The 13,550-nt window shown below is 36.6% G+C and overlaps 1 protein-coding gene across 1 annotated transcript; it reads left to right on the top strand.

The window, feature by feature from the left end:
• The first annotated feature begins 1,474 nt into the window (after positions 1–1,474).
• LOC134650895 (serine protease easter-like) lies at positions 1,475–12,970 on the top strand. Its single transcript, XM_063505832.1, has 6 exons — positions 1,475–1,655; positions 2,910–3,067; positions 8,908–9,484; positions 9,876–10,044; positions 12,109–12,305; positions 12,503–12,970. The coding sequence occupies exons 1-6, from the start codon at positions 1,589–1,591 to the stop codon at positions 12,892–12,894; spliced, it is 1,560 nt and encodes a 519-aa protein (XP_063361902.1). The 5' UTR covers positions 1,475–1,588; the 3' UTR covers positions 12,895–12,970.
• Positions 12,971–13,550: the final 580 nt, after the last annotated feature.

Below are 13,550 nucleotides of genomic sequence, written 5' to 3'. Positions count from 1 at the left end.
TAAACAGCAATAGAAAAATAAATACCCACCTATCCTATGAAAGGTCCCCCAAGTCTGTGCCCTGCGGAAGGGTGCCCATGAGTGCCCATTTTAAAGTATCCCAACATTCCCAACTCACATTTTTTATTTAGGTAATCATATATTCTAACATAAATTGAATACCAAAGCACAATAAAGTAATTAGCGATTTTAAAGGTACGGATTATTTTCATTTTACTGAAAACATTAATAAAGTAAACAAATTAAAACTACACTAACATTAAAATAAAACGGTACTTAGAAATTAAACAGCAATAGAAAAATAAATACCCACCTATCCTATGAAAGGTCCCCCAAGTCTGTGCCCTGCGGAAGGGTGCCCATGAGTGCCCATTTTAAAGTATCCCAACATTCCCAACTCATTTTACATAGTAATATAAGATGAATTCGTACTAAACACTAATTAATGTGCCTTACTGCCGGCCTTTACTGCCGACCTAAACAGACCTTCCGAGGTATTCGGAAAACAAGATCCGTTCTAGACTAGAGAACGATACGATATGTACTAGATACGTTGTGGTTTAGATTTCAACTAGTTCTCTTTTGCAGCTCAATTCGGGCAACAAATATCACTTTTACGTTAAAATAATATCGTAATAAGTAATATCTTTTGTGGAAATCGTTCAAGAGTATCTCCAGAATCGCACAAATGTCAAACTTGACAGGCAAGATCTTAAACATATCGTTGTCGTATAATAGGTGATGTCTATTATTAGACATCTAATAGATGTTTAGTTCAAAATCCGAATCGGGCCCCTTTACTGCCTGATGGAACCATAGTTTGTCTACGTAACTTAATTTTTTAACATAAATCAACGAAGTAAAAGCTTCTAAACAATAACCTAGCAAATTCAATGAAAATCGATTTGTCTTATATTCAAATTTCATTTCGTACGTTCTGAAAAAGCGAATTTAACTAATTTATCACTACATAGTATTAAACAAAGTCGCTTTCCTCTCTGTCTGTATGCTTAGATCTTTAAAACTACGCAACGGATTTTGATGCGGTTTTTTTAATAGATAGAGTGATTCAAGAGGAAGGTTTATGTATAACTTGTTAACCCGCGCGAAGCCGGGGCGGGTCGCTAGTTAGTTTATAAAATTATTCCTTCGAAAGTAGTAGCCTAGTACCTATATTTCCAAACATTAGGTAGGTACTAATAATCACACTACCTAGAAAACGCTTATGTTTTTCTATATTCCTTATTACAATTAACAAAGTAAAACCACAGATAATTCATCAACAGCAATTCGATAAATGCTCTAATCATCGTTAACTATCGTGGTTTAGCTATTAAAAAACGTCGTAAGCGCCGCGAAATATACATACAAATCTGTCCTTTTGTACCCGCAGAATAGGAAGTGATTAAATGACAAATACCCACAGACATCATTAAAACAGTGTTCATTAATTCTTAATCACTACATGTTATAGATGTCAGCAAGTCGCCGCGTTGCACTCGTTTTTTATTTTTCGAAAATAATTGTGAGCGTAGCAGTTGTTTTGTTTATTTTTCGAGAAAAACTGTAGTTTGAGTGTGAAGTGATAATGATACTGAGATTATTATTGTGTTTTGTGTGTGTGCCTGGTTTTAGTGCGGCGTTAATAACAAAAGGTAGGAATGAAAAAAAAAGTAGGTAAAATTATTTATTCACTAACAAGTTTAGTATTACCTATATGTAATACATACTTAGATGAAACAAAATACAGGGTGGTGCCCCTTTTTCAGAATATAAATACTTGTGTTAAGGAACACCGCTCTTTCTTAGGAATGATTGTTATAAATTGTTTGCAAGGACCTTAAAAATATACTTTGAAGGAAATAAATGGTTTCTAAGATATTTAAGAAATAGGCAAGATAAGATTGTACAAACAAGTCTGTATGATGATCTGTAGGTACGTCTGTCTGTGGCATTAAATACGATGAACGGACGAACCGATTTGAGTTCGCTTTTTATTGATTTTTTTGCTTGACGACATGTTTCTTGCAATGCTTCGTAGAAATGTGTCGGTTATTGATATTATTATTTTCACCTATAGGTACCTAAGTACATACAGTTGTTACTCATCATATATTAATTTTGATATATTGCCTGATGATATAATTGTATTTATATAATATATCGCCTTATTTAATAATTCCATTCACGCGCCAAAAAATAATTTTACTCAGAATTTCTCGTCGACGTTTCATAAAATACCGTTCGTTTGGGCCCGCGTACGTGTAATTGGCTTAAAAGTTAAAACTTTTCTAACTGGGGTAAATCCGCGCTGATGGGCTGTTGGTAATCCTGTAGACACGTGGGCTGGACTGTGATAGTTTTAATAAACCTTTGGAATACTAGTTTATACAAAAATAAAGGTGAATTAAGAATATTGCGAAGTTTAAACAGATTTAAAATTTAAATTACTAAGTAACATAATTATTAATTACAAAATAACATTTTTAAATTTAATTTTTAACGTATCTGTACCTCATCTAAATAGTTTGGGCAAGTCGCAATAGTTAAAACAAGTAGGTAAGTAGAAAAATACAGTTTGCATAAATAAATACATAGTTACCTATTAAAAAATATAGTCAGAAAAAATGTTAATTTTGGGTGACGGGCTGAGGCCTGAAATAACTCTTCATCATAATTAGCATCATCTTTAGATTTTGCCACGGCACACTTAAGGAGCCATGGTTCCGCTCGGTAACCTAATCTTAAAAATTTGCTCACGCGTAAGTAACTACCATCTTTTTTAACGTCTATCTCATCTATGTATTGTATGTAATTAACTGGTTTGGTTTGACGTAAATAAATGTATTTTCTTTCTTTCTTTATTAAATAATACCTATATTTTCAATATATTATAATATTTTTTTCAGAGATCTGTATAAAATGCGTACCCATCAAAGACTGCCTGGTGTTCGGGAACCTGACCAAGGTAGAACAAAAGCGGTGGACGGCTGACTTCTCGTGTACTCTTCCCAAGCTGGATACGGAAGTCGACTTTGGGTTAGCACCTTACGCTAGAGGACAATATGTAAGTTTTTAAATCTCATGTACTAACTGGCAAATCTGTGTTCTAAAGGTACCGTCAACCGGGGTGAATAGGGACGGCTGGGGTGAATAGGGACAAAACTTAAAATGTGATTATATCTGACAATTTCTTTAAAAAAATATCCACTAAACTTGTATCATACAAAATCTACTATTATTTTCAATCGGATGAAACAATTTGCGTATGTATTTTTTAGGGAACTGTCAGGTAAATCACATTTTAAGTTTTGTCCCTATTCACCCGCACCATCCCTATTCACCCCGGTTGGCGGTACTGACAAAGATCTGAAATGATTACTAGTGATGTACCGACTGAGGATTTGACCGACTAGCCGACTAGTCGGCGGTCACTATAAACGTTACATTCAGATGGCTATTGGGTGTGCTTCTTGTACTGAACCTAAGCTGGACTCCAAAGTTGATTTCGGGTTGGCGCCTTAAGCTAAAGGAGAATATGTAAGTTTTTAGATCTTGTATCATCAAAAACTTCCTCGCATGCCTATGAATCCTAAGAATTGGCGTAGGCACTTATATGAAAGCGTCTGCCATTTGACCCTCCAACTCAAGGAGGAAACTAAGCGTTATTGGAATTAGTCCAGTTTCTTCACGATGTTTTTCTTCATCATAAAGCGACTGGTAAATATCAAGTGATATATCGTACCGTACATAAGTTCCGAAAAATGAGCCGGATTTTGAATCTGCAACCTCTTGAACTCCGGATTGAAAATCGCACGCTCTTACCGCTAGGCTACCAGGCCGCGTAGCCAACATGCAAATCGCTTACGCTTACGCGGCGTAGGGATCGAAAAGCAACTGTCACTGTCGCACTAATATGGAAGAGTGATAGAGAGGTACAAAGCGATTCTATGGCGAAGCGATAGCGATTGTCACCTTGGCTAGGCCGCCAGGTCTACCAGCGCTTTTTTATGTATGGGTCAATTTCACCAAACGAGCATTTTTGTCTAATTCCCATGGAATTTTGAAATACTAACATTACACAAAAAAAATTATGCTGATAATTTGATAAAAAATATAATAAACATTAATTTTCTTATGGGGTAAAAATATTCATAAAACTATAAAAGTTATTTCAATTTAAAATTTTGGTCAGGGCACGGGAATTAGTGTGTCCATGGGAATTAGATTTTACTAGCACGGAAATTAGAACATGGCACAGGAATTGTTTTCTTAACTTATTTTGGTAGTTAAAACTATTATTTATGTATATTTTAATCTACAATAATGTACTTTAACCATACTGAAGCGGCATCGAACATATTTACCTTCTTTAATTTTAGTTTCGGACGACAAATCTACGAAAGTATGATACACTAAAAACTACGTATTTGACTAATCGTTTCCTTGATTTTAATGGCAACTAATCTCTCTTTCTTAGTAAAATGTACATATTTCAAAACAATACCTACTTACATACATACATACATACAAAACTATTCATTAAACTAAAAAGTGTCATGATGTATCTGCATGTAGATAGGTACAAGGTGTATGATTTGGTATATGGCCGTATAGGAAATGATACTAAGAAATAAGTAAATAGGGGCACAGTGAGAAGAAGTTATTGTGTAAGTTAATCTGAAGAAATCGAATATGCTGCCTTCATAAATTCATAACACAAAAAATTGTTTGACCACATATGAGGTAAGGTGGGGTAAGACACAGACAGACAGACATGACGAATCCATAAGGGTTCCGTTTTTTGCCATTTGGCTACGGAACCCTAATAAGGTATCTAATAGTATTACGATTTTAATACCCCCTGGCACTGACTAAAATAACCGACTTGGTTTCCCATTACATCTCAAAACTTTTTTGTAGTAGAAGAACTGCGTTGCGAGACTTGCATCTTTTTACATGTAATGTTTTTGATAGGATCCCATCTCTTTTTGTAGGCTGTCCTTCTTTTCAGGTAATCATACCCATACCATACTGATACTATGTATACACATCTTTATTCATACTCACATCGTACGTCGTAGTGTACCTTTACTTTCCCTACTAATTATAAGAACTAAAAGGTAACGTTGTTATCGCATATATTTCTATGGGATTACAAACTTATTTATGCAGTTATTAGATCTTTAGAACGTGACTAATATTGCAGTATTATTAGATTTTTATTGGCTTAAATAGCTAAAACCAAATTACGTTTCAAATTTGGGTATGCTAGAAGTACCTTAAAATAATGATGATCGTGAGTGATTGTGTCAGTGACAAAACTTAGGGATTGTAAAGTGCATTAAATGTTATTTTGATAGAATGTTATTGAGATTTGATGGTACGGCCGTGCCACTTTGTTTTGCTCGACTTGGCGGGGGCACGGCAGATCCTTTGTCCTTCCCCGGGCCTCAAACTATCTCCATGCCAAATATCATCAAGATGATATTGGTTCAGCGGTTTAAGCGTGACGAGATAACAGACAGACAGACAGAGATACTTTCGCATTTATAATATAGTAAGAATAGGATATATATTTATTTTTTCTTGTATTAGAAAAGCTAATTTATAACAACTAATCTATTAAACGAGCAATTCTTGTATATATTTCGGGGATCTCGGAAACGGCTCTAACGATTTCGAATGAAATTTGATCATATATGAGGGTTTTTTGGGGTGAAAAATCGATCTAGCTAGGTGTTATCTCTGGGAAAACGCGCATTTTTGAGTTTTTAGGTAGGTATATGTTTTCCAAGCAAAGCTCGGTCTCCCAGATATTTAAACTTTATACGGTATACGCTGTCAGCTGTCAAATTTACAAAAAAAAAACATTGCAAATTTGATTCATTTTGTTTCATGTAACCTTAGGTACAGGTATTATAATATGTAATAATTCCAGAAATAGTTTTATGTTTATATAATATTTTAATGTTATAATATGATCAATGAATAAGGTAAGGTGGGGCAAGACTAACAGTACAAGGATTCCATACAAGTGATAGTCTTACCCCGGTGTCGTCTTACCCCACCTTACCTTACGTATTAAAATTGCCCGGGTTATTCGGGTCCACCCTGTATGTACTATAGTACTTATACTAAAAAACCGTTCACAAATTTTTGTGCATTCTTTAAGATTTCCTTAAATGCAAAATAGAAAGATATACGTCATATTATTATTACATATAATATATATTCAATGCCAATATACATAAATGTAATAATAATATGACGTAAACATTGCCAATTAACTTAAAGTGCCCCCAATAAAAGATTTGTTGACAATAAATGTAATATTTTCTAATTCCCGTGCCACTTAATCAGCTGTTTTAGGTAAATTTGCTATGGGAATTAGGGCACGGAAATTAAAATTCGTAATAAAAAAAATCGCCAAAAATTTAAATCGTGTTTGACTAGTGTTGAGTCGCTCACTCGTGAGGCACCTCATTTGTACCACTCATTTTGTTAATTTGTCGCAGTACTTCGTACCGCAAAAATGTCTTACTTCACTCCTCTATTCATTTTACTTGATTCTAAAATTATCTTTCTCCTAAAAGTTCTATTCTTAACCTCCAGAATTGCACTCCAATTAAATGTTACTATTTATTTATTTATAAAGGAAGTGATGGATACATAAATATGTATATACATTAAATATTTTTGTCGCCGTTAAAATTAATGGAATAGTCGACGCTGAAAATATGCTAGTACCTCACCTCATTTGAAGTAAGACATTGTAACACCTCATTTTAGAAAATGAGGTACTCATACAAACTCATTTTAAATTGATGTCCTACCCATCACTACCAAACTGTTATGTTATCGCTTACATAAAGATACATAAAGGGCTCCTAAATATGACAATTGTTATTGAAAAGCTATGTGGAAAATAAAATTTATAAGGGGCATCGAAATTAGAAAAAAATTGTCGCCCACCCGGATTCCGAAATACTTACGCGATTTGCTCAAACACGCCACGGCTTGACGTACATCCGTTTGCTTTGAAAGACAGCCGAATACTGCCAGTACAGGTGAGGCGGGACACAAGGCGGTTCAAATACAGACGTCGGCTGTCAGAGCCCTGTGAGTTTTGCCGACGAAATTTTACTCGCGCGCTCAGACAAAATTTAAACATCGATCACGAGTTATTTACCACAATGAAGTTAATAGTGTATGTGCTCAGTGATAGTAAATATCATCTAGTTTAAGTATTTGACACTAAATTAGTGATACTAATGTAGAATTTTTCGTAGGATTTTTCATTATGCTCAAAAGTAGATTCCGGACAGGGCACGGGAGCAGTAATTTGAGCCTTTAGGTATTTTTAAGTGTACTCTAAAAACCAATTAATCAGTGAATTCATATGGAACTCGGTGTGAAAGTGTGACTTCTTTATGTAAAAAAAAAATGGTAAGTATTATCTGATGCTAACCCACGATTTTCATCACGGACAGAAAAAAAATCGTGTTCAGAAATTGACCCGTATGAATATGATGTATAGGTAAAATATGTATATTATCAAGGCAAACTAGCTTCGGATTACCTCCATATTCATATAATGCATTCAATGGTAACTATTGATAGACATTGAAAATATTCCAATTATGTATGTAGAAATATAGTTAGGTACTATTAGTAGAAATATAGTTAGTTATTTTCTAGAGTATAGCTATAGGCACATATGTGTAGCTCTATCATTTTGTTATAATTACCGCAATTATTTACACTAGCCGACAAATATGTGGCGACACTATTTATTATCATGACACAAATGTAACATATATTTACGTTAAATAAAATAGAGTACGGGGACTAGCAACAACATAATATTTCACGTTGTGCAGACATATTTATGTTTGTAATTAGCGATTATTTTTAGCAATAAACGACGACTCACGTTAGACCGGGCCGTGTCCAGGCCGGAGCTTCGTTTTCTATGGAAAGCATCACGATGATCATCTGTCATAGAAAAGTAAGCGCCGGAAGCTCCGGCCCGAACACGCGGCAATGATATTATATAACCATAGATAGGTTATACTCATACTTGAGAAGCACAAACAATACTTCCATATTTATTTCTGTGCCTACGAAGAAATCTGTTATTTTTGATTAATTTTCTCATTCCATCCATCTTTGTCACACTCGTTGTTAAACATAAGGTCGACCCTTTCTCGGTGTGCGGGAGCTCGTTAGCACGTGCACATTCCTCGCTTGTCCAGCCGCGACTAAAGGAAACTTGTCCAATTTGTCACTTAAGGGCTTCTATTTTGGAACGCCTATAACCTATCTTGAGTTATAAATCATTGACACGCGGTCACGGAACGGTCTACCGTGAGTCAGCCTTTGGTAATTCTGTATCTGAACTTACCTACTAAATGTATGGACTTACGTAACGAAAACTTGTGTGAATGTATCACATTATTTAAATCGTATTCACACGAACATGATTTTATCAGCAATTCCAAAAATAAAATGAAGTTATATTTATTTTTCTCCTGATGCATGTTTGTCATTAAAACTGCAATTTAATCCATCGCGCCGATTAATCAGCGTGACGTCATAATGCAGGTCGGCGCATGATAAATTGCCGTCGTCACCACATAATTACCAGTTCCCTTCACAAGTAGGGAATTCCAATTCTGTTTGGGAATTAAGCTCGAATTTATATTATTTTTTACCATAGTAAGCAGTAGAAATGTCCAAAATAAGTTGGGTTTGAGAGGTAAATGGTGTGTTGCGACTTATTTAACCACTTTATTGGCTGACATTGTCCATTTGATACTTACTGTGCAAATCTAATGTAAAAGAGTCGTTAGTTAAATAGTAAAACATAAAGGTAACTTAAATCTCTAATGCACACTTTCACAGATATGCTGCCCTCACACAAACGCCGTCAACTTCGCAAAAAGCCATGCTCCGCAAATCAGTACAAAACACCCAAGATCTCTTGACAAGTACGATTCAACGCCAAACCCCGTCGAATATGAAAGTCAAAGACAGACCGAGAATGTATGGATGAATCAAGACCAACAGAATGACAATGAGAAAGAATACGACAGCCAACGCATGCCATCTTGGCAGCAAGGGCCGTTTGATTCAGGTTTTTTTAATAGACCTAACAGGCCTATGCAGAGTATGTTTGGTAGCAATCCGTTTCAAAACCCTTATTTTATGGGTAAGCCGAGGACGCAACCGAGTCAGAGAGGGCCGAGTAGGCGCACAGGCGGATCTGGCCAGAGTTCGGGCGGATTCGGGCAGAATTCTGGTGGATTCGGACAAAATTCTGGTGGATTCGGACAAAATTCTGGTGGATTCGGGAAAAATTCACCTGGATTCGGACAAAACTCGGGTGGAAACGGTCAATGCTCGGGTTTGACAAGTTTTCCGCCGGAGCCGAATAAGGGCTGCTGCGGACGGGATGTGTCTGATGCTGACAGGATCATAGGTAGGTGTTAATGCTACATCCTTATGGTGACTGCAGACATACTGTACTGGCTTAAAATGTTTGTTCAGAAAAGTTAATGCAGTTTAGTAGGTACCTAATTACAGTAGTTTACGTACAGCATAGGTACCTCCCACACTGCATCTTTATGTCGGTCTTATTAACAACCATCAAAGTTCAAAATTTCATCCATACTAAGATTGCAACTTTGCATCCACTTTACAGTGGCAATGTAAGTACGGTAGGTCGTAAGTCTTGTGTAGCAACAAACCGAATTCATATTCCAATTTTACGCGAACTAAATCGCGGGCAAGCTAGTCATACAATACACATATAGGTAGTTACAAATGATATTAATATTTATAGATGCTCTAAATAATTCTAACTGTCCCAGGTGGAAAGACAACGGAGATCGACCAATTTCCATGGACGGTGTTGCTCAATTCGAAATTCACAAATGGAAGAACCACGGCCGAGTTCAGCTGCGGCGGATCCTTGATCAGTGCACGATATGTGCTCACTGCCGCACACTGTCTGTACGACGAAACCTCCCGACTGTCCGAGTAAGTTAACTTTAAATACTAGAGATCGACTATTTGGTTACTAAAGTCCGTCAACCAAATCTTGTCAGTAGTAAAAGGCGGCAAATTTGAAAAATCGCGGGTTAGCAACACTGTGTTCGAATAATTCCAAAATGCGTGTCATCTGTGTTTTATCTGTGGAATGTGGATCGTGAACGACAGCCGTCACCTTATTTGTTTTCATTTGGTTTTCATTCTGAATCGTTTCTGTTTCAAGAGATATTTCTGCTGTCACCATTAAATACCAATACATTAAATAAGAATAAGCAAAGCTAAGGGGCCTACAATGTACAATCATGCTCGTTGATGGTAAACATTATTAAAAATTGAGGTTATGACAAGTACATACTGGAAGAACTCTTTCGAACTTTTAAAATTATGTTCAGTTTTTTTGTTTTAGGGTTAAAAGGCATAAATAAAATTAAAACGTATGCCTAAATCTATCCAACAAGACCATAAATTGTGTCCTGGAAACCGTCCATAGGCCCACATGTCTAATATTTTCAGCAATCAGTTGTGACTATTTACAAAGATGCAATAGAATACTACAGAGTATTATGCTTGGTTGAAGTGACCCGGTAACATTGGTAACTTCATTATATTTTTTTAAATTAATGACCTGAATTATAGTGTAAGCTAAAGTGACCCTTATCTTATTTACCTTTAAATTAAATAAACACCCAAATATCAGTTGTTTTATTTTTAATATGTAATCCTATTGTACAATATATACCAATCAAAAAAATTACACAGGTATGTCATATTCATCCAGAAGAGTACACTAATTTACATTAACAAGTGGCATATTATATTGTAAATAACAAATATATGCACTATCTAATTATCTGCATTTTGATATGATTTTATTTTAGTAAACTTAGAAGACATAGATAGGGAACAAAGAGAATATAAGCACTACGATAAGGAGTTGTTTTAGATATCTTCAAATTTGTTCATCATTTTGATTAACATTGTTTTAACATCGCTTTTAAATTGTCCGTCCGTTTCAAATGTTTTCAATAAACCGCGAGTGACAATTTGAATTGACGTACGCAGGGCGCGCTCAGCGGAAAAAAAATCTTTTGGTTCGATGTACATTGCTGCTTTTCTTAGCGCAATACTGCTCTTTGAGTGTTGCCCTACTTTAGTTTGCTTTACATTGCTACTGACAAGATTTGGTTGACGGACTATATACGGTATCCGGCCTATCCCGCCCTTATATTAATATCCGGCCGGATATATAGTAACTTTGCTTGATTTCGGAGTAAACAAATTGGATTTAAGAAACAGTCACGGTCATAAACGTTAAACGTACTCGTTTATTATATTAAAACAATTTAAACATTCTACTCACTTGCACGCGCACTCATTTCGAACCTAGAAATGAGTCCGCGCGAATGTTCACTAGGTAACGAAACAGGTCAAACCTTGCACAATGTGCACCTGAGAAACCGAAATGTATAAGTAGTTCCGCCGGCCGGATACCGAATATTCGGCCGATGGTCAGGCCGAACATCCGGTATCTGGCCAAACAACTATCTGTTGCATCTCTATCAAATACAACTAAAGTTTAAAGGTAGGTATAGTTCAGATTCAGTACGGTACCGTAAAGGTGACATTTGTATGGCAACCGCATCTGCATTACTATTAGAATGAGGGACGGATTGAGCATTCTTAGAGCAGCAGTACCATCAGCCGCAAAAGTGGATGGCGACTTTATCAATGATTCATATTTTTTCCATGCAATTTCGCAGTTCACTGTACCTAATGCGTTTATGATGGCACTATCGCTTGCAAAGTCCGCGCAGAGCTAACTTAAGCGGATTGTACCTAATATACGAATACAATAGACGAAATATCATTATCTTTATTAAAATTTGCACTACATTTGCGTACGCACTACAAGAATTCTAATAGGGTCCATTTAGTACATACCACCAACTTGCGACCACGATCTAAGATCTATGAGATACTGACCTTCTAACCCAGAGAGAAAACTAAATAGGCTTTATTTGAATCAGTCTGTAATCATTATTGCTGTTTCAGTGTCGAAATATACCTAGCGGAATACGACAAGCGCACGTTCCCTCGCGACTGCATGATCAGCCCTGGTGAAGGTCGAAGGTGCATCGAGAACATTGCCATGCGAGCTGAGGACGTGGTGCTGCACCCTCAGTACGATGACACGAGGTTGCAGAACGACATAGCCCTGATACGGCTCCGAGGGACCGCACCTTATACAGGTACTTACTACTTACCTCACTGGCTCAGTGCTCCAAAAAGGATCTTGATCTGACACAAGAGAACGCCACTCTGCCCTATTCTGTCGCCCTTCACGCCAGCTGGGGACACCGAAGATGGACAGGTCTTGAAGGACTTTGTACTGTATACTCCATCGGTATCAAGGACGCCAGTAAAGTATTTATTTCCCCATTTTCAGATTACATTCGCCCAATCTGCCTGCCTCTAATCAACGTCGACAGCCCCGACTTCTCCAACCTGCCCCTATCAGTCGCTGGCTGGGGCCGAAACGGGCGCTATCAATCCGACATCAAGCAATCCACCGTCGTCAACCTAGTGCCTCAAGGAGAGTGTAAGAGGCACTATCCGCACCTGACGCGCCGCCATCTTTGTGCTGCGGGACACACGGGGGAGGACACGTGCAAGGGCGACTCGGGAGGGCCTCTCATGATGTTGCACAGAGGGAAGTACTTCGTGGCGGGGATCGTGAGCGGGAAGAGGGCGGATTCACCTTGCGGCTCGCAGGTGCCGTCGTTGTATACTAATGTTTATAACTATTTAGATTGGATTAGGGCTAACATCCGGAATTAGACAGTTAACAAGTATATATTTGATATTTTAAGAACTTAACCGTTGTCAATAAGAAAAAACTATATGATACTAAACTAGTTATGTAAACTTTAGTCAGCCCTTAAGTATTTTGTTTATTAAAGAACATACTAAGTACCTATAAGTATTTTTGTTTTGTTTTTTATCTCAGATAAGTCAGATACTATATGTCATTTAGCGTTAAATACATATATAAAAAGTTAGTAAATATAAAAAAGTGCATTAAAGATAATGCAAGAGGCATTATCCGCACCGTGATGGTGACTGTATTCTAACTGATTATCAAACAAGCTGCTAGGTATATCTGTTGGATTCTATAGCCTGCACCATTCAACCAATAAGCCTCTCGTAAGTTAAACGTCACTACGTTTGAAAATAAACTTTTATACAATGAAAAATTCGTACGAGCTACCATAGACGTGTATTTAATAGACAGAGCGCATTCGGGCAAAACTATGAGTCGCTTAACTTCAACCTAGGGTAAATCCATCTGTCAGATTATAGAATAGGTAGAATACAATTTAAGTTGATAATATGATAACCGCGATAGTTATTTATTTATTTAGAAATATAAATCAGGCAACAAGGCCCATATTACAAATACTTTACAGACTATTAAACTAACATACATATGTATT

This window comes from Cydia amplana, chromosome 9 (assembly GCF_948474715.1).
Source record: "Cydia amplana chromosome 9, ilCydAmpl1.1, whole genome shotgun sequence".
NCBI classification, from domain to species: Eukaryota; Metazoa; Arthropoda; class Insecta; order Lepidoptera; family Tortricidae; genus Cydia; species Cydia amplana.
The sequence above is the reverse complement of the archived record's forward strand: the minus strand, read 5'-3'. Positions and strand labels throughout refer to the sequence as shown.